This window comes from Rousettus aegyptiacus, unplaced genomic scaffold, assembly GCF_014176215.1.
Source record: "Rousettus aegyptiacus isolate mRouAeg1 unplaced genomic scaffold, mRouAeg1.p scaffold_m13_p_14, whole genome shotgun sequence".
NCBI lineage: Eukaryota > Metazoa > Chordata > Mammalia > Chiroptera > Pteropodidae > Rousettus > Rousettus aegyptiacus.
The window spans coordinates 48,796,312-48,823,227 of record NW_023416289.1 but is presented as its reverse complement, the minus strand read 5'-3'; the positions used below and the strand labels follow the sequence as shown (position 1 = coordinate 48,823,227).

Here is a 26,916-nt window from a genome sequence, read left to right as displayed (position 1 = left end):
ACCGGAGGACAGGACAGATGGCGGAGGTTTGAGGCGGAGGCGGGCCTGAGACGTGAGGATGGGGTTGGCCGGCATCCAGGCTCCCAGGGAGGCCCTGCTGGGGGGTCTGTGGGCGCCAGCCTCAGTCCACGTAGACGGGGAATCGCGGTGTCACCTCGCGTGGGATGCAGCGGCTCTATGGGCGAGGGCCAGGCCTCTTTCCCGAGGGGGCCTTGGTGCTGAAGCCAGCCGCCTTGGGACCCTGGGGCCTCTGCCGCCCCGTTGCGAGACCCAGACCCGCAGGAGGCCCCAAGTCCCTTTCCTGGCAGGCGCAAGCTTGCCGGGCTGGGCACACGCAGAGGGGCACCTTCTGGAGCACAGCTCAGGGACAATTCCGGAAATTCCAGATTCTTTGGGGGGCCTCGGAGGACACAGGCCAGCCGAGGTGGCTTGGCTCTACCGCCAGAGGGCGCCGTCGGCCCAGCGGGCAGGCTGCCCCGGGAGCTTTCGGAGGCCGGAGAGGCCGGAGAGGCCGGAGAGGCGCGAGAGGCGGGAGAGGCGCGCGGGGAGGGGCGCGGCCGGGGCGGGCTCAGGAGCCCGGGGCGGGGGCCAGCAGCCGCGCCCCTCCCTCCCGCCCCCTCCCTTCTCCTTTCTTTCTTTCCTTTTGCAATCTTCTCGCTGCCCCGTCTCCTTCGCCTCTGCGGCGGCCGGGGGGCGGGTCCTGCAGCCTTTGTTGCGCGCGGGCCGAGTCCAGCGGGGACCGGAGCTGCACGCGCGCGGCTGGGCATGTCCTGAGCCGGCCCCGGGTCCGGGCAGGAGCGGACGCGCGGACTAGCGCGCGGAGTGGCCGGCATGCCCGACTGCGGCCCCCGCGACCCCCGCAGCCCCGCGCCGCTGCGCCCTCTCCTCCTGCTGCTCTGCGCGCTGGCGCCCGGCGCCACCGGACTCGCATCAGGTGGGTGGCCGCCCAGATTCGTCTCCTCGGCCCCTCTCCCTCTGCAGACCGTGCGCCCGCTGCGCCCGGGCTGTGAGGACCGGGGTGGGGACCGGGGCCCTCCAGACCCCGACTCCGCCATCGGCGCTGCTTGGCGGGGAAGAAGCCCCGCTGCCTTTTCGGGCTTCTGTGTCCCCACCTCGCGCACAGCTGTGTGCGTCCCTCCCAGGGGTCTCGGTTTTCAGAGGCTGGACGAGGCGCAGTCTGTACGCTGGGGAGTTGCTGTCTCAACCCCCTCGCTGCTCCGGGTCTGCAAAGCGGGCTGTGGGGCGCTGCGGGAGAGGGCCCGGGTCGCGGAGCAGCGCGAACCCCCAACCGCGCCCCCTCTCGGCGCGGGGTCGGGGTGCGCGCGGCCCTGCACTTCCTGCCTCTCTCTCCCCCGAGTGCGAAGGCGCGGAGCCGAGCGCGGAGCCGGAGCGTCCTCCCGCCCCGCCCGGCCCGGCCCGGCCCGGCCCGGCCGGCGTCCGAAGAGCCTCTGGCCGCGAGCTCTTGGCTTGTCCCGGGCTGCGGGGGCCCCCCGGTTCCGCGCTTCAGGAGTCCCTGGTCTGACGCGGGCCGGTGGAGCAGCGGGCACGGCCGTGCCGGGGAGGCCTGAGCCTGAGTGGACTGCAACGCTGGGCAGGTGGTGGGGGCCAGGTCAGGACTGCGTGCTGGGAATGGGGGAGACCTGCTCCCCCATAGAGAGACTGGTTGTAAGGCTTGAAAAGTGCCTGGGCCGGAATGTGAGGGCACTGACGCCAGATGGCGGGGGGCTGCGGGCTGGTGCGGGGAGTGGCCTCCTGGAGCAAGACGTGGAGAAGGAGCAGACGTTTGACGCGCGCTCAGGTTGTGCCAGCCGCTCAGGTGCTGACTTCTCATAGGCTCCGGGGCAACCCACACGGCAGGGGATGGGAAATCCTTTATGGCCCCCTGGGGACAGGCTCAAGGAGTCATCCTGAGCTGGGTGAGGGTGAACTGCCTTCCGGCCTGAACTTGGCTCCAGGGACCCTGGCAGCTGCGGACGGACGGAATGGGGAGCGTTGCCGCTGAGGTCAAGGTCAGGGCCCTACACACTGCCACAGGAAAGCTGACCCTGCATGAGCGTGGCCACCCTCCTGCCCTCCAGGGCTATAGTAGGCCTGTTTGTCAAATCAGGATCCGGCATCTACCTCTGAGGGTTCATGTGAGGATTAAGTGACACCCCGAAGGTCAGTTGCTCAGCCCCCGGGACAGAGTGACCTCCATGTGGTGGCCGTTATTTGTTAATCTGCCCAGCACACTCAGTAAAATTAGGGAGCCCCTGGTGAGTCTTGTCACTTGGACCTGCCAGTTGGGGGTGGAGGCAGTGCAGGCGCCCTCCTCCGTCTCATCTGCCCCGAGGGTGGAATGTCTGTGTCTAGTGTAGCCCCGCTACCGTGCCCCGTTCTGCCCACACTCAGGACCCTTGGCCCGCAGGCACTGAGTTCTCTCTTCTCTGGAGCTGCTTGGGAGACCAGCGCGGGGGCTCTGCCCTTCTTTGGGATCAAAGAGCACATCTTGGACTCACTTTTAGCAAAATGTGACAAGCCAAAGGACTTGGGGTTGCTGGGACTGGGGCCCAGCAATGTCCCCACCTACCACTGAATCACACTTGAGCCCTGTGTGCATGTACATGTATGTATGTCAGACACACACGGACGGACCCAGAGAGGAAGGCATGTGTCACACGCACACTCACCCTGGTTATTTTTTCTCTTTGGCATGAGCTGCAGGTCGTTTGAAGGGCTGGATCTTAATGCGGGTTCTGGACAGGGAGGGAGGTGAGGGTACACACCCTGTTGGCATTTCTCTGGTCGCAGCTACAAAGTGACAGTTCTGTCACCTAAGGGTGATAGTCAAAGAATTTAGCACCTGCCAATTGGAACAGAGGCCGTGGACTGCTGGCAGTCCAGTTGAATGGCCCCCACCCCCATCACCCTGGACCTCAGCTCTTCCTCACCCACAAATGCTCGCTGCCCCTGCTGCCATCCTAGACTGGAGCCTGCAATACCCGCTGCTGGCACTGGGTGGTGCTGGTTTCAGCTACCCCATCCTCACCAGGGGTAGGCTTAGGAGACGCTGAAAGAGTGGTTTACTTTTTTAACTCACTCTGCCCCACTTTAAAAAAATTTTAATGTCAAAACAATGCAGGTTGATTATTTAAAAAATTAATGCAGAACAAAATAAGAACAAAGTTATTGGAATAAAAGTCAATAGCCTGTTAGTCTTAGTTTCCCCTTTTTAATTTAAAAACATTAAGCCACTAGGCAAAGAGATAAAACATGTTTTTAAAGAAATAGCTAAGGATACTGTAGAACTTCTCTCGTGAATTTCAGTCATACTTAGCTCACACTTGCTTTGTACCATCTACGTCCTAAGCACTTACATGTTAACTCATTTAATTCTCACGCAACCTAAGAGGTTAGTACGATTATCATACCCATTTTATAGCTGGAGAAACTGAGTGGTGGAGGACTTTGCCCATGGTTTAAAGCTGTGGGTGGCAGAGCCAAGATGCATGCCCAGGTAGACCCGCACTCCAGCATACTCACGCCTGTGCCTTTTACTACAGTGTATCTCAACTTGGCCTCTGTCCCATTGTTGAACTTATTAGGCTGTTTCTTTGCCACTCGCCTTGAATTTCTGGCTTGGAGTGTTGGCCCGAGGTCTAGAGTAGGGATTCTCACCAGGACTGCATGTCCCGGGGACAGAAGTCTCTCCCCAGGATACTTTTTTGAGCTCTGGGGACCACTTCTCCCCAGCAGCTCAGATTCTCCAGTCATATACGGACCTCCGTGTCCCACCCACAAGAGCTTGGGGACACTGCCGGACACTGCTGTCACCTGGAGTGAGGCACATGGCTCCTGCTCCTCCAGTTCGCTGAGTGCTACGGGGCCGGATGGCATCAGAGCCCCTCCCCTTCAGCGTAGCCTTAGCAGCTGAGGCTGTGACTGTCCACACCCTCCAGGCCACACACTATTTAGTGGCCAAGTTGCGACACAAGCCCAGATCTTCCTATGTTCAAAGCCAATACTATTGGCAATGCATTGTCAGCCCACTGTGTGCCATTTCTCAAAATGCATGCCTGGGCCAACCTTGGCTTTTTGCCACTTGTCCCCTCACTCCTAGCGTTCCGCTATTTCTCAGGGGGCCTACTACCAAGATGCCTGCCTCATCTTCCAAGTTAAGCATGTACCTTATGTCAAGGGACATCTCGCAAGTGTCCCCTATGACAAAGTTTTTCTTCACCCCAGTCCATCTGTGGATGTCCCCTCCCCTCACTTGGACCTTCTCGGCACTGGGTTAGGGCTGAAGATCAAGAGAGCCCTGCACCCATTTATTTTGAGGGTGAGCATGGTGCCACCCGTGTTGCTGGACTTTGGGGCACTTCACACTCCCTCACAGCACCTAACGCCCTGGACCAGATGGGTAACGTATGTGAACAAACAAGGCTTATGGAAAGAGGTTTTTCTTGAAACATGGAGCCTTTCGGTCCACCTCTTGTTTTCCTATTTTTGTTAGAGATTCTCTTCTTTGCTGAATGATACAACCTTAGACCAGGGCAACCTGTATTTAGCTACGGTGTTGGGGACATAACAAGGGGAAGTGGGGATGAGGGCGGGAGGGGGGTGTCCCTTTCTAAAGGACCACTTCTCATAAGTGGGAATTTAAGCCTGACACAGGTGAGAAGGCTTTTTAAGAAAAGCTGACAATGGAGATTTTTGTATGAAATCATGTAATTTTAAAATACTGACAAATGATTATTTTTCACTATTTGTGCTAGCCAAAATACTCCCCACCTCCCACCAAAAATCAATAAACTGACAAACAGCAAGTCTGCAGGTCGTGGCATTGCAAACCCAGGTGCCCCTATTAGGATGTCAGAGCAAGAAGTCCCCTTAAATTATCCAGCCCAGTGGCCTCCGAATGCCAGCCTCCGAAATGGTTACATCGGATTCCCCAGGAGGTTTAGAAAAACACCCCGAGCACCGGTTCTGCGGGGGCGGCTCACCGGGTTGGCCCTGGGCACCTGCGGCTTCTCCCAGAGCTGCAGGTGCTGCGGAAGTCAGCCTGGTCCCACTAGTGGGGAGTTTCCCAACTTCCCTCGGGTCAAAACACAGCTTCCTGGTCTCGTTTCCTGGAGATGCTGGTTCAGTGCTCCTGGGACAGAGCCTGGGGATTTATTTTTAACTAACCGTTATCTGAGAAGTCGGGAAAATCCTTGCACTGATGCTGTCCGGAAACTCAGAGACGCGGAGAACTGGCCCAGAGCCACACAGCAAGTTGCCGCAGCCCGCGGTGCCTCCTGACTCTCCCGGCATCCCCCTGAGGACGCCGCGGTGGATGGGGGGCGTCCTCAGCAGGGGGCGCCCCTCTGTTGTGGCAGGAGACAGCCTGGAGGCGAGCTGGGTTCCAGTAGCCTGGCCGGAATGGTGCTTCCGGCTGGGCTGGGAGGGAGACGGGAGCATGGGGGCGGGGGCGGCGGCGGAGGCTTGGGAGACCTGTTAGGAGGTTACTGCGATAAGTTAGATGGAGACACCGAGGCGCAGACAGGTGCGACAGCAGAGCCAGCGGGAGGCACAGCGAGGGTGAGTCCCCGCACTCGCTTCCTCCGGTTCCCGGGGACCGCACGGTTTTCTTCCCGCAGGGCCGGCCGCCGAGGGCCGGACGGAGCTGGACATCGTGCACCCGGTGCGCGTGGACGCGGGGGGCGCCTTCCTGTCCTACGAGCTGTGGCCGCGCGCGCCGCGCAAGCGGGCGGTGTCTGCGCGCCAGGCCCCAAGCGCCTTCTACGAGCTGCAGTTCCGCGGGCGCGCGCTGCGCTTCCACCTGGCGGCCAACGTGCACCTGCTGGCGCCTGGCTTCGTGAGCGAGACGCGCCGGCGCGGTGGCCTGGGGCGCGCGCACATCCGTACGCACGCGCCCGCCTGCCACCTGCTGGGTGAGGTGCAGGACCCGGAGCTGGAGGGTGGCCTGGCAGCCATCAGCGCCTGCGACGGCCTGGTGAGTGCCCAGCTTCGCTCGGACCCGCCCGCTGCCTTCAGTCAATTTGCTTCCAATCCCCCAGCCTGGGCCCCACAACCCCGCAAATGGGAGTGACAGAGCAGGACCAGGGTTCCTGGACGGCACTGTGAGCCAGAATCACCCGCAGTGTCCCCTAGGGTCGGTCAGTCGGGCGCAGCCCCAGGCTCACCTTCCTGATCGTTTCCCAGATGATGCCACCGCAGCTGCCATCCAGGGCCCCACTCTGAGAACCACTATTTGTGGTTTATGAAGCGAGCCCTCTTCCTCTGGGGTGTTGGTTTTCCTTCTCTGGGAGTAGGGTGTCCCGGTGGCCGTGGTATCTCCACAGGGGATACAGAAAGGCCTGGAGGCCAGGGCCCGGGCCACCAGCTCAGCCTGGCTGTCTGGCACTGCATGGAAGAGGCCACCTTCTTACCCTTGCCCGAGAGGCATCACAGCTCCAGTGGGGCGGGGGTGGGCAGGGTCCGCGGTGCAGGACGGGACACCTAGTCGGAGCAGCAAGGCCAGCCCTGCCCGTGTGACCCTGCACTTCTCCCCAGAAAGGTGTGTTCCAGCTCTCCAACGAGGACTACTTCATCGAGCCCCTGGAGGGGGTGCCAGCTCGGCCGGGCCGCGCCCAGCCCCACGTGGTGTACAAACGCCAAGCCCCCAAGAGGCGGGTAGAGCCAGGCGATGCCAGAGCTTCAAGCACCTGTGGGGTGCAAGGTATGCTCCCCTGCTGCCAGCTGCGAGGCAGGGGAGGGGCCCAAGCATGGAGGTCCCTTCTAGAAGCCTCTCAACATCCCACGTTCAGCTCCCCTTGGCCCAAAGGGACACAGACAGACGGACAGACACTTTAGACCCTGCGCCCTCCAAGTGAGCCACGGGCCTGAGTCCCTGGACCGACCCTACTCGTTACCACCTCACGTGCCTCTCCCTGACCCCTCCCCACTCACTATCTGTGGTACTTACAGCTCTGTCCACTATTCCTCCTCAAGTGTCCTGGCCGGACAGGGCCATGCCCAGCCGGGCAGTGCAGCTGGCCAGGAGCCTCCCTCCCCTCCCCACCCCGGTCCCGGCCCAGAATAACTGACCTCTAGTACTGGGGACCTGGAGTGTGGTACTAGCACCTCTTCTGCAGGGTGCCGACCAGTCCTGGGAGGAACTGTTCCCTGAGGGCCCCTGGGGTTTGGGGACCACTCCCTGCACTGCAGCCTCCTAGGCTGCCACAGCACAGGGACCCCGAGGAGCAGACATATGCTCGTTGGCCTCGGTTTCCCCAGCTGCACAGCTGTGCTTTCTCTCTGACCCTCCAGGAGGGTTGCAGGCTGGGGGCTGGGCCTGGGGTCCGTACATGCTGGGAGGTACTAAACCCCGTGGAGGGCACGTGGGGAATGGGGCCCAGAGCTCCCTTCCTGTGGGCTTGGCTTACTGGGTTCACACGTACCATTTCACTGGCCCCCAAGGTCGCCCTCTGAGGCTGGTCAGCGTATTCCTATATAGCCACAGAAGGAAGTGACAAAGCCAGGGTCACGTGACACAGGTCAGGGCAAAGCCACAATGGGCCTCCTGCCTCTGATCCCACCCCCCCGGAGAAAGCTCACTGAGCAGATGCCCTTGCGCCGTGGCTGGGCCCGTCCAGGCAGCTCACCCCCACACTGGCTGGGCCCCCAGAGTCCCTGGAGCAGGAGTTCCGGCGGGAACACTGGGAGCAGCGGCAACAGCGGCTACGCTCGCGGCCGCGGCGTCTACACCAGCGCTCGGTCAGCAAAGAGAAGTGGGTGGAGACACTGGTGGTAGCCGACACCAAGATGGTGGAGTACCACGGGCAGCCGCACGTCGAGAGCTACATGTTGACCATCATGAACATGGTGAGGCTGCAGCAGGCGGTGGGCGGGGGTGGCGAGGCGGGGTTCAGGGCCTGGGTGCCCAGGCACAGCTGTTGGGCCAGGTGTCAGCATACCCTCGGGGGCCTCTCGCCCTCCAGAGCCACTGTGCTGGAGCTGTGGCCAGGCTCACCCGGCTGTCTGCTGGGGAAAACTGGTTCTTTCAACCTGACTTTCTCCAGGGCACTTATTTTCCACCTTCTTTAAAATGAGATCATGTGCCGGGAATAATCAGCAAGCACCCAAGATCCATTCATTCATTCATTCATTTGGCAGATCGTTTCCAAGTGTCCACCATGGGCCAGGTCTGGGATGGGAGGGGGAGCCCAGACAGACACGGCCCTGGCACCGGCTCCGTGGCCTTACGGTTGGCAAGGGGGAGAGACAGTGAAACCATCGCCTGAGTGACTGTGGAGGGGCAGTGGACGGGGGCAGGAAGGGCGAGACACGGTGCCACAGAGCTGTCAGGTAGAGTAGGGCCCCCCCAGAATACAGGATGGAGGGTGGAGAAGTGGGAGGGGCAGACACTGGGGAGGGACAGACGGAAGGGGAGCTGGGTTGAGGGCGCGGCGTCTGCAAAGGCCCTGTGGTAGGAACAGCCAGGGGTTCCTGAGAGACAGATGCACTGGCTGGAACAAGGGGCCGGGGGGCATGGGGAGGGGAAGGGGGGCCAAGGAGGCGGGCAGTGGCTCAGCCCCACAGGCCTGTGAGCCAGGCTCAGGAGGTATGTCCTTAAACAGCCACCTACTGCCATGAGCAGAGACACAGAGTGATTGGGTTTGCACTTCAATGACAGACACTGAGCGCTAGGCCGCGGGGGGCAGAGGGCCGTAGAGAGCATAGGGACACCCGCTAGGAGACCGACCTGGCAGACGAGAGAGACTGGTGCCGTGGACGGGGCGGTGGCATTGGGCTCGGAGACAAGAGACGGATTCAGGCGAAATCTATGAGGCGCACTTCCTTGGATGTGGAGGAGGCCGTGTGGGGCCCCAGCTTCACTGTGCTAGGGGTGGACAGCAGCATATGCTGTGTCACTGTCCTTGCCACCATGTCACTGTCCTCGCTGTAGGTCACTGTCTGCCCTCACCGCTTCTGACTTGGGTTTTGAAACTGTATTTTGGCCCCACTGTCAGGGGCTTCTGTGCCCTCTTAACAGTGTGTGTTTTGTCCATTCCTATTGGAAAATTGTTTTTCTGATGGAATTGCTAGGAGCTAACTCCACTGTCCCGCCCTCTCTGCCCACTGGGAGCCTGACACCTGTCAGCAGTTGTGGGCTAGCTATGATCTGAGGGAGCTTTAAAAGACCAGACAGCCCTCTGCACCATGCCCCTGTGCCTTGCACACCTGCCGTTGTCGGAGGTGGCCTTCTCTCCTGGTGCTGATCAGGAGCCCCTCGTTTTGGGTGGGGAGGTGCATGTATGGCCTGTGTGCTCTAGGGAGCTCATCTGCCTGTGACCCTGAATGAGGGTTGGGGGTGGCAGTGGCTGCCGTACCCTCCCTGGATCCGGGGTGACAGTAACACCTCTCTCGGCAGGTGGCCGGCCTTTTTCACGATCCCAGCATCGGGAACCCCATCCACATCACCATCGTGCGCCTGATCCTGCTGGAAGACGAGGAGGTGAGTGGTCTCGTGCCCGGTGGGTGTTGGCTGCTGGAGCCCCCTGCCTCGTGACTCTAGCTGCCCCGTGCGCAAGGCAGAGTGAGGGCCTCTGTGTCCCAGGCAGTGTCCTCTGTCACTCCCCAGTCCCCGATAACCATTTCTCAGGCCCTCTCAGGAGATGCCTGCAGGACCAAGGGGTGGTCAAGCTGGATGCTGGACTGGGGCTCGCAGGCTGGCCGTTGTCCACCCACTGCCCCTCCCGGTGCCCTTCTCCTGCCTCTGTCTGGGGAACAGGGCCTGACCCTCTGGAGCTCAGGGAGGCATGCATGGCCGTGCTCTCTGCCACCAGGAGGACCTGAAGATCACACACCATGCAGACAACACCCTGAAGAGCTTCTGTAAGTGGCAGAAAAGCATCAACATGAAGGGGGACGCCCATCCACTGCACCACGACACCGCCATCCTGCTGACCAGGTGCGGCTGGCTGCGGGGGGCCCGGCCTCGGGGCTCACTGGCCAGAGTCCGTCAGCACCCAAGGGCCCGTCCCGTTTTGAAGTAGTTGTGGGTCCCCATGCAGCTGTGAGAAACCACACAGAGATGCCGCACCCTCACCCAGCTCCCCAGGGTGATGCCTGGCATGGCCGCGGTGTGATGTCACACCAGGATAGGAAGCCACACATGCATAGGCCCCAGGGTGGCTGTGCTAGCCCACCATCTCGGAGCTCTGGGCGGGCACCTTCCCGCTCTATCCCTCCCTCAGGGTCCCTGGGCCCTTCTGCTCAGGTAGGGCTGGCACGTGCCCGGTCAGCCCAAAGCCACCTCTCTCCTCGTGTGTAGGAAGGACCTGTGTGCGTCCACAAACTGGCCCTGTGAGACCCTGGGCCTATCCCACGTGGCCGGCATGTGCCAGCCACACCGCAGCTGCAACATCAACGAGGACACGGGCCTGCCCCTGGCCTTCACCGTGGCCCACGAGCTCGGACACAGGTACCCTGCCCACCCCCATTGCCACCTCCCAACCTGGGGGCACCAGGCAACCAGGTCTTCGGGCCTCAAAATCCCAGGGAAGGGAGCCTTGGCCATACACTGTCCCTGTATGTCCCCACAATAGGACAGAGGCCCAGGGTACCTTGGGCTGGCCCGGAGTGGGCCTTGTTCAAAGTGGAGTTGGGATGGGCCGTCCCTCCCCCTTGCCCTCGGTGCTAGCATGTTTGACTCTTGGTTCTCAAGTGCTCTGTGGCTTTAGGCAAGTGTCCTACCCGCTCTGGGCCTCTGGTCCCTGTGGATTGACAGGCTGGTTAGTGACGTCTGAGGGTCCTATAGCTGGCGTGTCTGCAGCAGGCTCACATGTCAACGTGGCCCATGGTCTCAGCCCCCTGTACCTAATGAATATGGCAGCATCAGACAGTCACTGGAGCCTGTGACAGCAGAGTCCCCAAGACCTGCTGGCCAGGGTGTTGCTGTTGTCACTCTGACGCTCTGGGTTCCCATGGCAATGGCCACACAGGCAGGGCCTTGTTCCGCCCGTGGCCGTAGAGGGAACTCTCTGCGTCAGGTCAGCCGTTTCCTGGCTGTGACCTTGGCCAGTTCCACAGCCTCCCTGAGCCTCCCCGGGTGTGACAGTGCCCCACTAGGCCGTCCTGAGGACTGAGTGATGGAGCATTTCTGAGCATGCGTAGCACGGTGCCTGGTGCATAGCGGGTGCTCAGGAAACACAGCTCTTCCCAAGGCCTTCTCTGCGATGCGGCAGCCCGGCCTCCTCGCATGCACAGCCCTGGGACAGGCCCCGGGGATGGGGGACCACTATTGGACTGTTCTTGGCACCAGTGAGGCTGCAGGGTCCCTGGCGCACCTGCAGGAGGGCCCTGCAGGCCACTGGCCACCGCTCCCTGGAGTGAGGAAACAGGCTGAGAGGGGAGGTGACTTTCCTAAGGCCACACAGCTCCTTGACCTGGGTGGGGCACGGGCCGGGTGGGGGCGGGGCCTGGCGCTGGCCCCGCCCCCGCCCGCTCACTGACCCGCGCGCCGCCTGTGCTCTCACGCAGCTTCGGCATTCAGCACGACGGAAGCGGCAATGACTGCGAGCCCGTTGGGAAACGGCCTTTCGTCATGTCTCCACAGCTCCTGTACGACTCCATGCCCCTCACTTGGTCCCGCTGCAGCCGCGAGTACATCACCAGGTTCCTCGAGTGAGTCCCTAGTCCCGCCTGCCTGCGGCCCGCGCTGCGGCCTGACCGCACTGCAGTGCGGGGAGTGGGGGGTGGGGCGAGGGGGACCCCGCAGGGGCTGCAGATGCAGACAGGCCTCTGGCTCCCGGCGCCCCACAACGTGCGCCTAACCTCGCTCACCAACCGCCCTTGCTCGTCCTGTTCCGTGCTCGTGGGACAGCGTCTTCCCGCATCTTGCTGAGGCCGTTCGTTACCTATGTGGACTCTGCTCTTGTGCTTCCTGTGACGTCTTTCCTTTGAGCTATTTTTGAAAATATTTCTTTGATAGTTGAGATTTTCTTAGCATGGCTTGGCTGTACGCCCTACGCGGAAGGAGCTGCTGCTGGCTGCGAGCAGGACAGGGCTGCTTCTTTGGGAGGTCTGCAGATGTCCGTTTCTGGGGTGACTTTGCTGAGGTACTCAGTCCCCCAGAGAGGACTTCTCCAGGCTTTTCTTGGGACAGCCTCCTGGCATGCAGAGGAGGAAGGGGCCTGGCGTGGGTCTAGTGTCCTCGTGTGGACTCTGTTGCATGTCCCCTTTTCTCTGTGGGTCCCTCCTCCTCACGCTTTCAACCGTGTCCGATGTTCTCGGGCCAGACCTCCCGGTTCGTCCTGGGCCAGGTGGTAGATGGCCCGGCCACACAGGGCTGGGGAGGGACCCAGGGCCTGCTAGGTGCTTCGAGCCAGGCTCGGGTCCTTAGCCCGCTGGCGTCCGGATGTCCTGGGCTCTGCTTCTGGGTGGCATCACCCTGGGGGCCTTGGCTCTCAGCTGTCACTGCACAACCACATCAGCTACCATGTGCCATCTGCTTCGCAGCGTCCAGCGCCTTGCTGACATCGTTCATCTGCCATCGTCACCTCTCCCTTGCCCTTTGTTCTAGGGGTTGTGCGCCTTGTTTATTCCTTCATTATCTTCATGGTGGGATCCTGAAAGGCAGATAAATCCATCTGCTCAGTGGGCCATGCTTTCTAGAAGCCCCCCCCCCCCACGGGGTGTCACCTAGATGTGACCACGCCCACTATGGACTTGAGAGCAAGGACTCTGGCCTCTGACAGGAGAGGGATGGCTGGGGCGGGGACGAAGCAGAGATGACTTTGATGGTTAAGAACTTGGACTCTGGCCCAGGCTTCTGCCCGTGTTGGCAGATAAGTTACATTTGCCCTTAAGCCTCAAAAACCGGGATAAAGATGGGATGGCCTCGTGGGTTAATGTCCAGGTTCAGTGGGCAGACAAGTGACGTGTGTAGTGTGGCGCTGGCCCCGTGCTTAGCAGTCACAGCTTGGCCACTGTCGTCACAACCAGAAGCCACACACACACACACAGCACACGGACCAGAACCAGGGAAGGGCCTGTGAGTGGCAAGTGGGGCTGAACACATCCCAAGGGTGCATCTGCTCCCCCAGACATGGGCAGGGGTGAGCTGGAGAAGCAGAACAGTGGCTGCACCCACACGCCCCGGGGCTTTTCCTGGCTGCCCTCCACCCCAAGGAGGCGCCCAGCACCCTGCTGGACAGACAGATGCGTCTCTGTCTTCATTCAGCTGCTGGAATGCATGAGGGACTCGGCCTGGGGCCTGGGTGGAGGGCGGGAGGGAAGGGTGACAGTCAGGGCCAGCCAGGCCTCCCAGGGTCTCAGCACCCAGAAAGGGAGGGACACATGGTGCTAGTGGAGGGGTTCTCGGGAGGTTGGCCCACACTCAGCTCTCCATCCTGGAGGGCCAGGCAGGGGGAGAGGGGTGTGGGGCAGGGAGCATGGCACCGGCCTGTCTTTCTGCCCTCTGTCCGGTCTCCTTGCTGGGAGTGGGAGGGGACACTCCTTGCTGGGAGTGGGAGGGGACCCGCCCCAGGGAGGGGACCCGCCCCACCCAAACAGGATGGGGGCAGAATGGTGAGATTCACTGTGGGTGCCAAGTGGGGCCAGGCGCGTTCCCTGGTCTTGAGGGAGGCTCAGAAGCGCTTGGACCACGCGGCTATCCCCAGGGGACTGCCCTTGGCCCCGGGCCACAGCGATCAGGCGCGAGGGAGCCCCACGTGATTGCAAAGTCACACTCCTTCTGTGCCAACAAACACTGCCCTGCCCTGAGCTCGCTGTACAGTGGTAGAGGAGGCAGATGAGGCCCTTGCCCCCTGTGGGGGACCACCTGTGACAGCTGAGGTGGCAGACAGCCTGTGGGATGTGCAGGCGTCTGGGAAGGGCACCTGCTCTAAGGGCTCATAGGCACTTGGAGGAGGGGCAGCTCCGGGCGGGGTGCCCATGGGGTCCGGGGCTGGGGTGGGAGGGCTCTCACAGGAGAGGGGCTGGCCCAGCCCTGTGTCTGGCCCTTTGTGACATCCCATGCTCCTGCCGTCCAGCCACTCCATGCCCAGGACCGCAGGCTGCGAGTGGTGGTCTGTCCTCGGGGGGGTGGGCAGCTCCCTGCCATCCTTGGGGCAGGAGCAGGGCCTCTGCCTGGAGCCGTCCACGGTACTCTGACCCCACATGGGGCCGCCCGGCCGAGGGGAAGGGCTTCCAGGGGTGAGGAGCCTGGCAGGGAGCTGAGCAGAGAGGAAGGAAGGGCCAGCTGCCACTACCTATGTGACCTTCCCCGGGGAAGATACTGCTATTTATACTTCTGCAGCCTGGGGTCACAGGCAGCTGCAGCTTCGTGGCCCAGAGAGGGTGAGGGGTGGCCCAAGAACACATAGCACCTGCAGCTAGGTACAGAGTGCCGCGTGGGTCTCTGATGCTCCAGCCAGCACCTGGGCCTGAACGTGGCTCTGATTCTGGTGCTGGGTCCAGAACCTCCTTGTGCCCCTACCCACTCACACGCTACGGGACGGACGGGACAGGTTGTCATTGCTTCACTGTCTGCAGGAGCTGTCCCGCAGCACATCAGCACTGGGTCCCAGCCAGGAGCTGCCTGGTGGGGCTAGGTCCAGGGTGGGTGAGGCCCCCAGGCCGGGCTGACCACTGCCCCCCAGTGGACGCTGTGCCCCAGGTGCAGACCCAGGGAACAGCCCCCTTCCCTCCAGGCCTCCGTGCTGCGGGTTTGAATGTTTACTTGGGGTGCAGGGCTTGGCTTGTCAGATGAGGGCAGCCCCGCCTGGGCCTGGCATTAGGTCCTGGCCGTCGCTGCCCTCACAGAGCTGGGCAGGTGTCCCGCTTCCCTGGGTCGTGAGGAGGGGAGGCAGGGCTTCTCCCAGCTGCCCGAGGCCTGGGTGCCTGCCCGGATGACCCTCAGTCTCGGCGAAGGCCTAGCATCGGGGATCGCCCAGGAGGGCCGCTAAGGCGGGACCGGTGGGGGTGGCAGGGAAGCGGCAGACTTCCCGCAAGGGTCTTGCTCTGCACCACCTCCCCGGCCCTCCCGGCCGCCCCAAGGCATCCCCAACGGGTCTCAGGGGTCAGCTGGCTGCTTACCCCACTCTGCTGTTGCGTCTCTGCAGCCGCGGTTGGGGCATGTGCCTGGACGACACTCCCGCCAAGGAGGTCATCGACTTCCCTTCGGTGCTGCCCGGCGTCCTCTACGACGTCGGCCACCAGTGCCGCCTGCAGTACGGGGCATACTCCGTCTTCTGCGATGGCATGGACGTGAGTGTGGGCCACACGGGGGCCGGGGGTATGAGGGCTGTGGAGCGCCCCCTGGCCTGCAGACCCTGTCGGGCCTGGGCCTGCACCTGATGCCCGTGACACAGAAAGTGGCCAGTGGGAGCAGCCTGGGTTGGGCAGCCACAGGTCCAGAGCGGATTCTGGGGGCACTGTGGGTAAGCCCGCCCCCTCGCCCCCAGAGCTGGATTCTGAGTCTGGGGCGAAATAAAACATGCCACGGGGTCCTGGGGACGCTGAGCTGGAGGGGTGTTACCAAACCCCATGGCTTCTAATGGGGTCTATGCAGACAAGTCGCGGGGGCCAGGAGAGGTGCAGGTGGGCTCAGGCCACCCTGAGCAGCCTGCCTGAGCATCAGGGCGACCTCAGTGTCCTGTCTGCAGAGCCCGCCAGAGGCCAGCCCCGAGGAGGGGTGCCCAGGAGACTTTTAGGGTAGCGAGGGGGCAGGGCAGGTGGTGGCACTGGGAGGCGGTGAGAGCATGGCCCGTGCCCTTCTCCTGCAGAATGTCTGCCACACGCTCTGGTGCTCTGTGGGGACCACCTGTCACTCCAAGCTGGATGCGGCTGTGGACGGTACCACGTGTGGAGAGAGCAAGGTAGGGGTCAGAGGCCAGGCTCCCCGCTGCATCTGTGCCCCCATTCCCCTCCCGCCCAAGCCCCCGTCTGCAGAGTGGAGATGTGGGGGTAGGGCTGGAAGCTTCTCCCAGGTGTCAACTCAGAGATCAGCACGTGGGCTCCATTTCATTTTCTGCTCAGCTCCGCCTCAGGGCCTGGGTCTTGCGTGACTGGAAGGGGACTTCCCCCAGCCCTTTGCTCTGTCCCCTCTGTGCCTTCCCAGACCTTGCACCCACCTCGTTCTCGCTAAGGTGAGGGTGACCGACCGGCTTGGGCGGTTTGCTCTACTCCAGTCTCTTGGCAGTGGTGTCTGGACGGGGAGTGTGTCTCCATGGACTTCCAGCCCGAGGCGGTGGACGGGGGCTGGTCGGGCTGGAGCGCCTGGTCCGTCTGCTCGCGGAGCTGTGGCGTGGGTGTGCAGAGTGCTGAGCGGCAGTGCACGCAGCCCGTGTGAGTCTGGGGCCTTGGGGACTCCGGCAGGGTGAGACTGAGGGTGCCCAGCAGAGTCAACCAATTGCTGGAGCCTGGCTTTGGCCCAGCTCCCCGCTCTCCAAAGTGTCCCCATTGAGGCCAAGCCCAGAGCGTCCAGGGGCACCTCGGGTCACCTGTAGGAGTGTCTCAGAAATGGACAGAGTCCCCACTGCTGACCCCATTGCAGAGAGGGGGACACTGAGGCCCAGAGATGGGGAGGAACTCATCAGAGCCCACAGGAGACAGCAACAGCTAGCTGGAGGGAGGCAGGAGGGGGCAGAGGCCACACGCCTAGACCCTGGGCCTTAGGTGGGTCAGGGTCCAAATCGCCCCTCCACTCCTCAGCAAGGGCCTGCTGCACCCCTTCTCTGGGCCTCGGTTTCCAGAGAACCTGTGTGATGCGGTCACAGCAGGGCCCACCTGGCAGAGCTGTGGCCAGGGGGTAAATGCAGTGGGTGCAGGTAAAGCATGTAGGAGCCACTTGGTGGCATCAGAGGTACACGTGGATCTGAGACCAGGGACAGCTGAGAGATGTAGTCAGCAGGGAGGGGTGCTGGGGACCTAGGGCGAGTGACTTCCTGTCTCTGGGCCTGTCTCCCGTCTACCTGGGTGATATGGATTTGGTGAGATGTGGAAGCCTCACTCGGTGACCCCGTGGGTGTAGATTCAGAGCCAGCCCCATGCAGGGCCCCGGGCTTGGCCCAGCATGTACCCCTCCCACGTCCCGGCCTGCAGGCCTGAGCTGAGTTGGGGGCTCCCGCTTGACCTCGGCCGCCACCAGGAACACAGCTGCCGACACAGGCCCATCTGGATGCGGGGTCTCATGGGCTGGAGACCGAGAGCAGCCACTCCTGGGCACGTCCATAGTGGGTTCCAGCCTCTTAATGGCCCTCTGCAGAGGCAGCCCAGCCACCCTATTTTACATAAGAGGAAACTAGGGCCCAGAGAGGGCTAAGGACTTACCCAAGGTCATACAGCAGGCTGGGGGCAGAGCCGGGGCTTCCCGAGGCCATCTTCTGAGACCCTTGCAAACAGCCCGAGGGTGGGCAGTGTGTGTGTGTGAGCGGAGGGGGATGTCAGGGGGGTGCTGGAGCAGCTGCGCACTTGGAGGCCTGCTCCAGGGTCGGCTGTGCAGTGGGCACTCACGGGGCACCTGCCCGGCCTGCTCGGACCCCCCACAGGCCCAAGTACAAGGGCAAATACTGCGTGGGCGAGAGGAGACGCTTGCGCCTCTGCAACCTGCACGGCTGCCCTGCTGGCCGCCCCTCCTTCCGCCACGTCCAGTGCAGCCACTTCGATGCCATGCTGTACAAGGGCCGGCTGCACACGTGGGTGCCCGTGGCCAACGATGGTGAGTCCTGCCACCCCCCGGGACACCCGGCCCCACAGAGGTGTGGTCTGGGGGCCCAGGGTCACCCGTGACGCAGCCCTGGGCCACTCCGTGCTGTCCCCGGGGCTGTGCCCTGCCCCACGGCCCGTCTGCAGCGTGCAGACGCCCCCAGCCCAGCCGAGCCTCCAGCACAGTCTTCCCAGTGGCCTCCCTGGCTCCTGCGTCGCTGTCCCTCACGGGTCCTCCGCTTGGGCCCCCAGAGAACCCCTGTGAGCTGCACTGCCGGCCCTCGGATGGGCACTTTGCCGAGAAGCTGCGGGACGCCGTGCTGGACGGCACACCCTGCTACCAGGGCCAGACCAGCCGTGACCTCTGTGTCAACGGCATCTGCAAGGTGTGTCTGCGGGAGCAGGTCTCCAATGCCGCCCCACCCCCCGGCACACTCCCCAGGCTGCACAGTGGCCTCCTGCCTCTGTCCCTGCACGGTGGCCTCCTCGTCCCCACAGCTGCCCACGGCTCCTCCGGTAGGCGGTGACTCAGCCTCCTTCTGGTAACAAGTTCATGCTCCATAGAACAGGGACCACGTTCACGTCCCTGTGTCCACATCGCCGGTCACCTGAGGTCACCTAACGGGTCGCTGCGGGGACGGCAGGGCCGAGCCTGGCAGAACGAGCGTCAGCAGCTGCTAGGGCTGCTCGTGCTCACTCCCTGCAGCAGTGGCCGCCCCGCCTCCGCGCCCGCGTCCCGCTGCTGCGGGGGGTGCAGCAGGGGGGCATCTGGGAGTCGCCGACACGCACCCCCCGAGCCTGCTGTGGCCTTTCACGCCGCCTCTCACGTGACCTCACAAATCACCTTTACAGCACAGATCCGTCTCACCGTTTCACCTCTGGGGAAACCAAGGCGCTGAGAGGCAGGGGGTCCCCTGGGGCCAGAGGGCACGACGGTGGTGGGGTGAGACGGGCACAGCGCCGGGGCCTCCCCTCCCTCTGTGTGTTGCAGAATGTGGGCTGCGACTTCGAGATCGACTCGGGTGCCGTGGAGGACCGCTGTGGCGTGTGCCAGGGCAATGGCTCCACCTGCCACACCGTGAGCGGGACCTTCCAGGAGGCCGAGGGCCTGGGTACAGGCGGGACCACCAGTGGGGCAGGACAGCCCTTCCTCATCTCCCCAGGCCCCTGCCCTTGACCCACGGGTGCTGGTTCAGACCCCGCAGGCTGCTCCCCGCCCTGTGCCTCAGCTGCCATCTGTGGTGTGGGTGACAGCAGCACTTATATCACAGGGTTGTTACACTGTAAAGTGCTCAGGGCGATGCCGAGCTTGTGATGGGCGCAGCACTGCAGGCCAGGGCGGACGGGCCAAGCGGGAGGGAGGACAGCGTTGTGCAGACAGGCACGGCCCACGTGGTTCTCGAGCACGGTCATGCTGGGCCAAGTGTAGGGGGTGGGACAGCCTCATGACAATGACCAGCTAAGGTCTCCAGGACAGGCTGCTGGGCGTGGGTCATGCGAACAGGGCCAGAGCCCTTCAGAGATGCTGCTGACTGGACAGCTGTGAGCCTCTGCCTTCGGGGACGCTCACAGTCTTCAGCTAACGGTGGAACCCCTGGCGGGAGCCGGCAGGACCCAGGGAGGCAGGTGCAGGAGGGGGTGGGGACAGCCAACCCGCTCACCTGTGCGTGACCCTGGCCACCAGGGTATGTGGATGTGGGGCTGATCCCAGCCGGTGCCCGCGAGATCCTCATCGAGGAGGTGGCCGAGGCTGCCAATTTCCTGGCCCTGCGGGGTGAGGACCCGGACAGGTACTTCCTCAACGGTGGCTGGACCATCCAGTGGAACGGGGTCTACCAGGTGGCAGGCACCACCTTCACCTACGTGCGCATGGGTGACTGGGAGAACCTCACATCCCCGGGGCCCACCAGTGAGCCCGTCTGGATCCAGGTGCGTGCCACTGCGGTGGGCGGGGAGGGCACCCTGGGCAGGCGCGTGCTCACGGCCACCGTCCGCCCTGCCCCCAGCTGCTGTTTCAGGAGAGCAACCCCGGAGTGCGCTACGAGTACACCATCCACCGGGACGCAGACGGCCCCGGCCTGGGCCCACCACCCGAGTTCTCCTGGCTCCACGGGCCCTGGAGCAAGTGCACGGTCACCTGTGGCACAGGTGGGGGGGCCTGAGCCCCTGGGCAGGGATGCCGGCCTCAGCCTTCAGCTCATCGCTCGTTCACGGGGCCACCATGAGCCCCATCTGTAAAGTGGGGCTAGCGACAGCCCATCCCGTAGGTCCCCTGAGAGTAAATGGGGTGAGACAGGCACAGAGCCCGGCCACAGGCAGAGCTGCACACAAGCAGCCACTGGTCGTGCCAGGTGCCAGTCATAGGCTGAGTCTGCACATGCGTGACCGCATGTCACCCTCACGCCTGGGCTTCCAGGCAGCTGTGATCATCACGTCCACGTACAGAGAGGGTCAGAGAGGCCAAGTGAGCTGCCTGAGGCCTCCAGCTGGGAGGCCCCATCCTGCGGGACCGGCACACTGTTCCTCCTGGGGTTGGGGTGGCCCTGTGTGGGTGCCTGGCCCTGGCTGAGCCCTGTGGCCCTGCAGGCCTGCAGAGGCGGAGTGTGTACTGCGCTGAGCGGCAGCTTGGGCCTGTGGACGAGGGACACTGTGACCCCCTGAGCCGGCCGGACGACCGCCAGCGGAAGTGCAGCGAGGAGCCCTGCCCTGCCCGGTGAGCCAGCCCTGAGCCCTGGCCCGTGGGTCCTGGTGCTGCTGCAGGCCCCAGCAGGGACCGCTTGGGGGGAGCAGAATGGCGCTCGGCCCTGCCTGCCCCCAGCCCAGCCTCGGAGCGCCCCGCTCACTTGCGTCTGGGTCCCCATGTGGACTTAGGCCTCGCGTCTTGCCCAGGTCCCTTTGGGGTGAGGGCGGCAGGAACGAAGGAGGCTGTGCCCTGTCCCTGAGCTTTAAAGTCTGGGGAGACATCCTCTGGGCTTAGACCTGACGCTGCCTAGACGCCGAGTGCCTGGGAGTCCAGCCGGCCGCATGCTGATGCCTCCGCTACCCCGCAGGTGGTGGGTGGGGGAGTGGCAGCCGTGCTCCAGCTCCTGCGGGCCAGGAGGCCTCTCCCGCCGCGCTGTGCTCTGTGTCCGGAGCGTGGGGCTGGACGAGCAGAGCGCCTTGGAGACCCCCGCCTGCGCACACCTGCCCCGGCCCCCTGCCGAAACCCCTTGCAACCGCAATGTGACCTGTCCAGCCACCTGGGCCGTGGGGAACTGGTCTCAGGTGAGCATCAGGTGGGAGGGCTGGTCTTGGGCTGTAGGGAGGCAGAGATGGTCTGTCTGGCACAGTGGTGGGAGGGACCTGGGACCTTCAAGGTCCAGCCTGTCCCAAACCTCAGGCACTGGGATGCCCTGGCATGCCACGGCCACCAGCCGCAGCCTCGAGCTGGGTGGGTCAGAGGAGGCCAGCCACTCTGACGTGGAGCAGGGACAGGGTACTCTGCTGTCCCGGCTTCTGGCCTGAGCTCCTCTTCCTGGCTTCCACTGTAGTGCTCGGTGACGTGTGGGCCAGGCATGCAGCACCGAAGCGTCCTCTGCATGAATGACACCAGTGTCCCCTGCGATGAGGCCCAGCGGCCAGCAGGAGAGGCCACCTGCCCTCAGCCACCCTGCCCACGGGCCCTGGGTGAGCTTGACCCTGAAGGCTCGGGCAGTGGCTCCTTCAGCCATGAGCTCTACAATGAAGTGGACTTCGTCCCCCGCCACCTGGCCCCCCGCCCCATGCACCCATCATCCCCCGGACCGGCCGGTGATGGCAATGCCATTGAGGGGGCGGGGCCCGAGCCGGAGCCCGTGTTTGTCGACGACTTCTATTATGACTACAACTTCATCACCTTCCACGAGGACCTGTCCTACGGGCCCTTCGAGGAGCCTGGCTCAGACCTGGGGGCCGCAGGGGACTGGATGCCCCCGCCCCTGAGCAGCCCTGCTGAGCCCCCCATGGGCACCCCTGAACCTGCCCCGGGGCCTCCTAGGGCCGAGGGGGAGCAGGAGCCAGGAGATCGGTCCCCTACCTCTTGGCCTGGCCAGGCCAGCCACTCCCTGCCCCCACCAGGGAACCTGTTGGTCACCTTGTCCGAGGATACCCACTTGGGGGCCCCAGAACTTGGGCTCCCCAGCCTGCCCTGGACCCCTGCTTCAGCTGGTGGGGCAGAGACGACTGCTGCTCCCGGGGACCAGGACGTGTCCAGCCCGAGCCCGCCACTCCCTCCTCGGTGGGAGAGTACCAATGAGGTCTCCGAGGACAACGAGGAGGCCCCCCACCTGCTCCCGAGCTCCACAGTGTCCCCTTTGTCCTCCACAAGCACCGTCCACTCCTCTCCTGGTCCTGCCTCGGCCCCGTCGTGGACAAGCGTGACTGGGGCCTGGGAACCAGCTCTGGACGGGGGCCTGGAGCCTGAGGCCCGTGAGCTGCGGCCCACAGTGGAGGGGTCCCCTCCCACTCCCTATCCCACCGCTTCTCTGCCGGAGGCCTGGGATAGGGACAGTCCCCTGGAGCAAGGGACGCCTGCCCTCCCGGCCCCAGGACTGGCTCCGCTGCAGCCACAGACGCCGGCAGTGCCGGGGAGCTTCCTTCTGATGACCCCCACCGGCCTAAGGCACACACCTGGGGTGACCACCCTGAGCCCAGCACCCTCGGGCCAAGCAGAGTCCCCCAGCCCTCAGGCACCCCTGAGATCAGTTCTGTTGTCTGCACCAGCTGGGGACGCTCCAGCCAACAGCAGCGGAGCCCCTGACGCCCAGATTCCAGACCCCAGCCTGGCTGAGGAGGGGTCCCCAGAGGACCTGCCCCCAGCCAGTAATGCTACCTGGGAAGTGGGACACTGGAGCGAGGCAAGTGGGGCCAGGGCTGGAACAGATGGGGTGGATGGGACCCTGTGGCCTGTTTCCCATCTGCACAGTGGGGGTGGGGTGGGGTGCTTACCTCTCTGTGTCCCGGGAGTCCCCAGAGGCCCAACCCCGAGCAGCACAGGGGCCACCAGGAAGGCAGGGCGGCAAGGATGAGGGGCAGTGGGAGGAGGGTCCCTGTCACTCTGGTTTGCATGCCTCTAGGGACAGGGAGCCCCCCCCCCCAGACAGCTGTGACAAGGGCAGCCACCTCCCATGGCCCCAGCCCCCTCAGTGCCCAGCACGGTCCTGAGGCTCACCTGGCCCAGCCCTCCGGGCTGCACCCTGCTCTGTCAGGGCCCACAGGGGTCCGAGCAGCATGGAATGATTTGTCCTCGCTCCAGGATGCCCGGTTGGCACTGCAGAAGTGAGCGCCTTCTGTTCGGATCCCTAGTCTTGGGGTGGGAGGGACACGCTGAGGCCTGGCGAGCCACCAGACTTCCTTCCCGGGTGCTCCTGGGTCCCAGTGAGCACAGGGGGACTTCTCGTCCTCGTAGTCTCCCTCAAGGCTGGTGGAGATCGTTGCCCACTCTGCAGGGGTGCTTCCCCTGGGTGGGCAGTCCGCTGGCTGCTAGGGCTGGAGCTGGGGCTGGCCACTGGCTCACGGCCTCCGGCCCCCGCAGTGCTCCACCACCTGCGGCCTGGGCGCTGTCTGGAGGTCCGTGCGCTGCAGCTCGGGCCGGGAGGACGACTGTGCTGCTGCTGGCCGGCCCCAGCCCGCCCGCCGCTGCCACCTGCGGCCCTGTGCCACCTGGCACGCGGGCAACTGGAGCAAGGTGTGTAAGACCCATGGTGGGGAGGGGCTCACTTGCGGCGGTGCCCAACCTGACTGTGTCCGTGCTGGTGTGACCTGCCCCAGCCCCATCCCTTGCTGGCCGCGTCCTTTCCCCAACTCTCCTCTCCCTGTCCCTTTCTCCCTGTCCCATCCTGCCAGCCTCGGCCTGTCTCTGGGACTTTTGGGGATGTGCCACAACTGGGGGTGGCCCTCACACAGTGGTTTGTCCGCACACCTGTCCTTCGGCACCCAGTGCTCCCGCAGCTGTGGCGGAGGCTCCTCTGTGCGGGACGTGCAGTGTGTGGACACACGGGACCTCCGGCCACTCCGGCCCTTCCACTGCCAGGCAGGGCCTACACCGCCACCAGCCCGCCAGCCCTGCGGGGCCCAGCCCTGCCTCAGCTGGTACACCTCCTCCTGGAGGGAGGTGAGGCCTAGGGGTCTGAGGTGGGGGGCGGGGGGAGGGGGCTTGGGCCCTGGCTGGGCCCTGACCCCTCCCCATGCCCGTCCTGCCCCCAGTGCTCCGAGGCCTGTGGCGGTGGCCAGCAGCAGCGCCTGGTGACCTGCCCGGAGCCGGGCCTCTGCGAGGAGGCGCTGAGGCCCAACAGCACGCGGCTCTGCAACACGCAGCCGTGCACGCAGTGGGTGGTGGGGCCCTGGGGCCAGGTGAGCTGGCAGCCATGCTCCGAGGGGCATGGAGAGTTCCCGTGGTTGCTGCGCACAGCAGTGGTCGGACACGCTCCCGCGGGGGGCGGGACTGAAGAGCAGGCGTGAGCCGCGATGGCCTGCTCCAGAGGGGACAGCACAGCAGAGACCTGAAGAGTTGGGGGCGGGGTCCTGGGGGTGTTCAGGGAACCGCCTAAGGCCCCAGCGGGCCAGCGAGGGCTCGAGCGGGCAGGACACCTTCTGGCCAGGCATGTCCGGAGCTTGGAGGTCCAGCAATATTGGTCCTTGTGCCCCTGGCTGCTGAGTGACCCTGGGCCGCTGGCTTTGCTTGCCGGGCTGTTTCCTCACCTGCAGACAGGGTTGTGAGGGTTCAGTGAAGCACACTGAGGCACTGAGGACAGGGCTTGCCACTAGGCTGGCACGGGTTACTGTGGTTGGGGCTTTTGAAAACCGTCAGACCCCGACTGGGAAGAACAAAGCCTGACTCCAAGTGCTGGCCCCTCAGGCTTGTCCCTTCCCCCAGCAGAAGGAGGCAGGAGGCTTGAGGAATGGGCTTGGAGCAGCGAGAGGCTGTCAGGCCCTGGGGTGCCTGGCCCCCCAGCACGAAAATGGCACCCCACCCCTGTCTCTCCTCCCGCAGTGTTCAGCCCCCTGTGGCGGTGGTGTCCAGCGGCGTCTGGTCAGGTGCGTCAACACGCACACGGGGCTGCCCGAGGAGGACAGTGAGCAGTGCAGCCACGAGGCCTGGCCCGAGAACTCCCGGCCGTGCGGCACCCAGGACTGCGAGCTTACCGAGCCCCCCCGTAAGTGCCCACACCCCGCAGAGCACCAGGGAGATGGGGAGTCACCGAACTGTTACCCTACAGCACTGCTGACCACGAGGCACCACACGGAAGCTGGGGCCGTGCATGACTGGACCAGGGCAGTCCAGTCCAGGGGCAGCCTTTAGCTCTGGGGAGGGCTCAGGGCAGCAGCGTCAGCCCCTTTGCGTCTCAGAGGGAGGCCAGGGACGTCTCTGAGCCTGCACACAGGCCTGGGGATGCCCCCACCCCAGCTCTGGCCAGAGGAGGGCTGCTGGAGTGAGTGATGCCGCCCTCCCAGCATCTGGTGGCTTCTGGGCCAGCTAGGCCCTCCTGGAGCAAGGGCCAGAGCCAGAGGTGGTTCTGGACACATGTGTACACACGTACCCTTCCTGGTGCTCAGCACAGGAAACCGGCCCTGGCGTCCACCTGGGCTTCCGCCACCTGCTGTGCGGCCCTGGGCTTCACCTGCTCCTGCACCAGGGCTGACTGACAGCGACACCTCAGTGGGAGCCCCTGTGAGGGATCGGGGGGAAGGGCCCAGAGACGCCCTAGGAAGACAGGATTCCTTCCTCGTGAGGTCTGAACCTAGCCATGGTGGGGGGCTGGGGTGGTCAGGTGGCTGAGCCATGGGCTCCAAGTTCAAGGCTGGAGCCAGCCAGGGGGTGACGTGGATGCTGAGCCCTGGAGTCCCCAGGATGTTTTGATGATTCGTGGGGCTGGACATCTGGCAGGCCGGGAAAGTCCAGAGTATGAGGTCACCACGGTGAGGCAGCTGATGGCACAGCCACATCCGCCTGCCTGTGGAGGCCGCCCCCCGCCCCCTGCCCCAAGATCACAGGGGAGGCAGACACACGTCTACAGCTGTGTGGCGGGGAGCTGCACCCGCAGCCCGGGGAAATAGCTGCCTCGTGCCCTCCATGGCAGCCGAGGGGCGTCTGGGCCAGGACAGCAGCTGGGGGCCGTCACGGGCAGTGGGGGCAGGACCAGGGCTGGAAGCATGGCGCTTCCCGAAATAGCTTAGCTGCAGCCAGCACAGGGCAAGAGCGCGGCGAGCCTCAGCCCCAAACACCCTGCCCCCCAGGCTGTGAGCGGGACCGCCTGCCCTTCGGCTTCTGCGAGACGCTGCGCCTGCTCGGCCGCTGCCAGCTGCCCACCGTCCGCGCCCAGTGCTGCCGCTCCTGCCCACCGCCCGGCCGCACCGCCCCCTCCCGTGGCCACCAGAGGGCCACCCGCCGCTGAGCCCTGGCTGGGTGCATGGACAAACAGACTGACCACCAACAGCCGCACAGACCTCAGTGTCCACCACCCCCTCGCGCCCTGATGGTGCTACCCCGGCCCCTGCCCGCAGCAGGCTTGGGTCCCCCCTCCCCAGAAAAGGTATTTTTTTATTCTAACAGTTTGTGTAACACATGATTATTCATAAATGATCACCTACTCCCCCACAGCCTGGCTTCCTCTTGGAGGGGGACTTTCAGGTCTGAATCGGCCTCCACCCCCGCCCTGGGAAGGGAGAGAACTGGGGGCAAGGGAAGCCCGAGTGGACGCTGCCTCCTGGAGGAGGCAAGTGCTGGGCCTCTGAGGATTGGACAATGGGGGGCAGGGTGCAGTGGGGCCAAGGCCCAGGGGTGTCAGTCCCTGCTCAGGCTCCCGACCCCCTCTTTGTCCCCTCCAAAGCCCTGGGACCCATGTCTCACAGGAAGGCCCCTCAACCAACGAGGCCCATCTCGTCCCCGACAAGGACTATCCCCCTGGGGCAGTGGCGGTGGGGTCTGGGAACCCCACAGGCAGGGTCCAGGCATGTCAACCAGGGTGACGGGGGAGCAGCAGGCTGGCAGCCACGGCCTTGCTGCCCCTGTCCCTGCCTCCATGCTCAGGGAAGGGGCTGGGCTGGCTGCAGGTCTGACCCCGCGTTCACCAGCCCCGAGGTGTCAGTCCTCGGCTACACTGACCTGGGATCGGGCCACCTGGCCCCTGCTCCTGCCAGCCCCTTCCTGCCAAACCCACCTCTATGGAGCCAGACGGCATGTATGTCAGGGAGCACACAGGCCAGAGGCTCTGAAGCGGCCTGGGC

The 26,916-nt window shown here is 64.1% G+C and overlaps 1 protein-coding gene across 2 annotated transcripts; it reads left to right on the top strand.

The window, feature by feature from the left end:
• The first annotated feature begins 643 nt into the window (after positions 1–643).
• ADAMTS7 (ADAM metallopeptidase with thrombospondin type 1 motif 7) lies at positions 644–26,289 on the top strand. Of its 2 annotated transcripts, XM_016125505.2 has the most exons (24): positions 644–934; positions 5,619–5,974; positions 6,535–6,700; positions 7,649–7,845; positions 9,395–9,478; positions 9,810–9,934; positions 10,298–10,447; positions 11,506–11,649; positions 15,090–15,234; positions 15,753–15,845; positions 16,169–16,314; positions 17,517–17,686; positions 17,926–18,059; positions 18,665–18,785; positions 19,358–19,602; positions 19,680–19,821; positions 20,260–20,386; positions 20,724–20,937; positions 21,204–22,547; positions 23,225–23,377; positions 23,630–23,803; positions 23,896–24,042; positions 24,683–24,845; positions 25,927–26,289. In XM_016125505.2, the coding sequence occupies exons 1-24, from the start codon at positions 832–834 to the stop codon at positions 26,082–26,084; spliced, it is 5,001 nt and encodes a 1,666-aa protein (XP_015980991.2). In that variant the 5' UTR covers positions 644–831; the 3' UTR covers positions 26,085–26,289. The 2 variants fall into 2 exon arrangements, with proteins under 2 accessions (XP_015980991.2, XP_036087732.1); XM_036231839.1 differs by lacking the exons at positions 644–934; positions 5,619–5,974; positions 6,535–6,700; positions 7,649–7,845 and having other exon boundaries at positions 9,396–9,478; positions 9,755–9,934.
• The last annotated feature ends 627 nt before the right edge of the window (positions 26,290–26,916 follow it).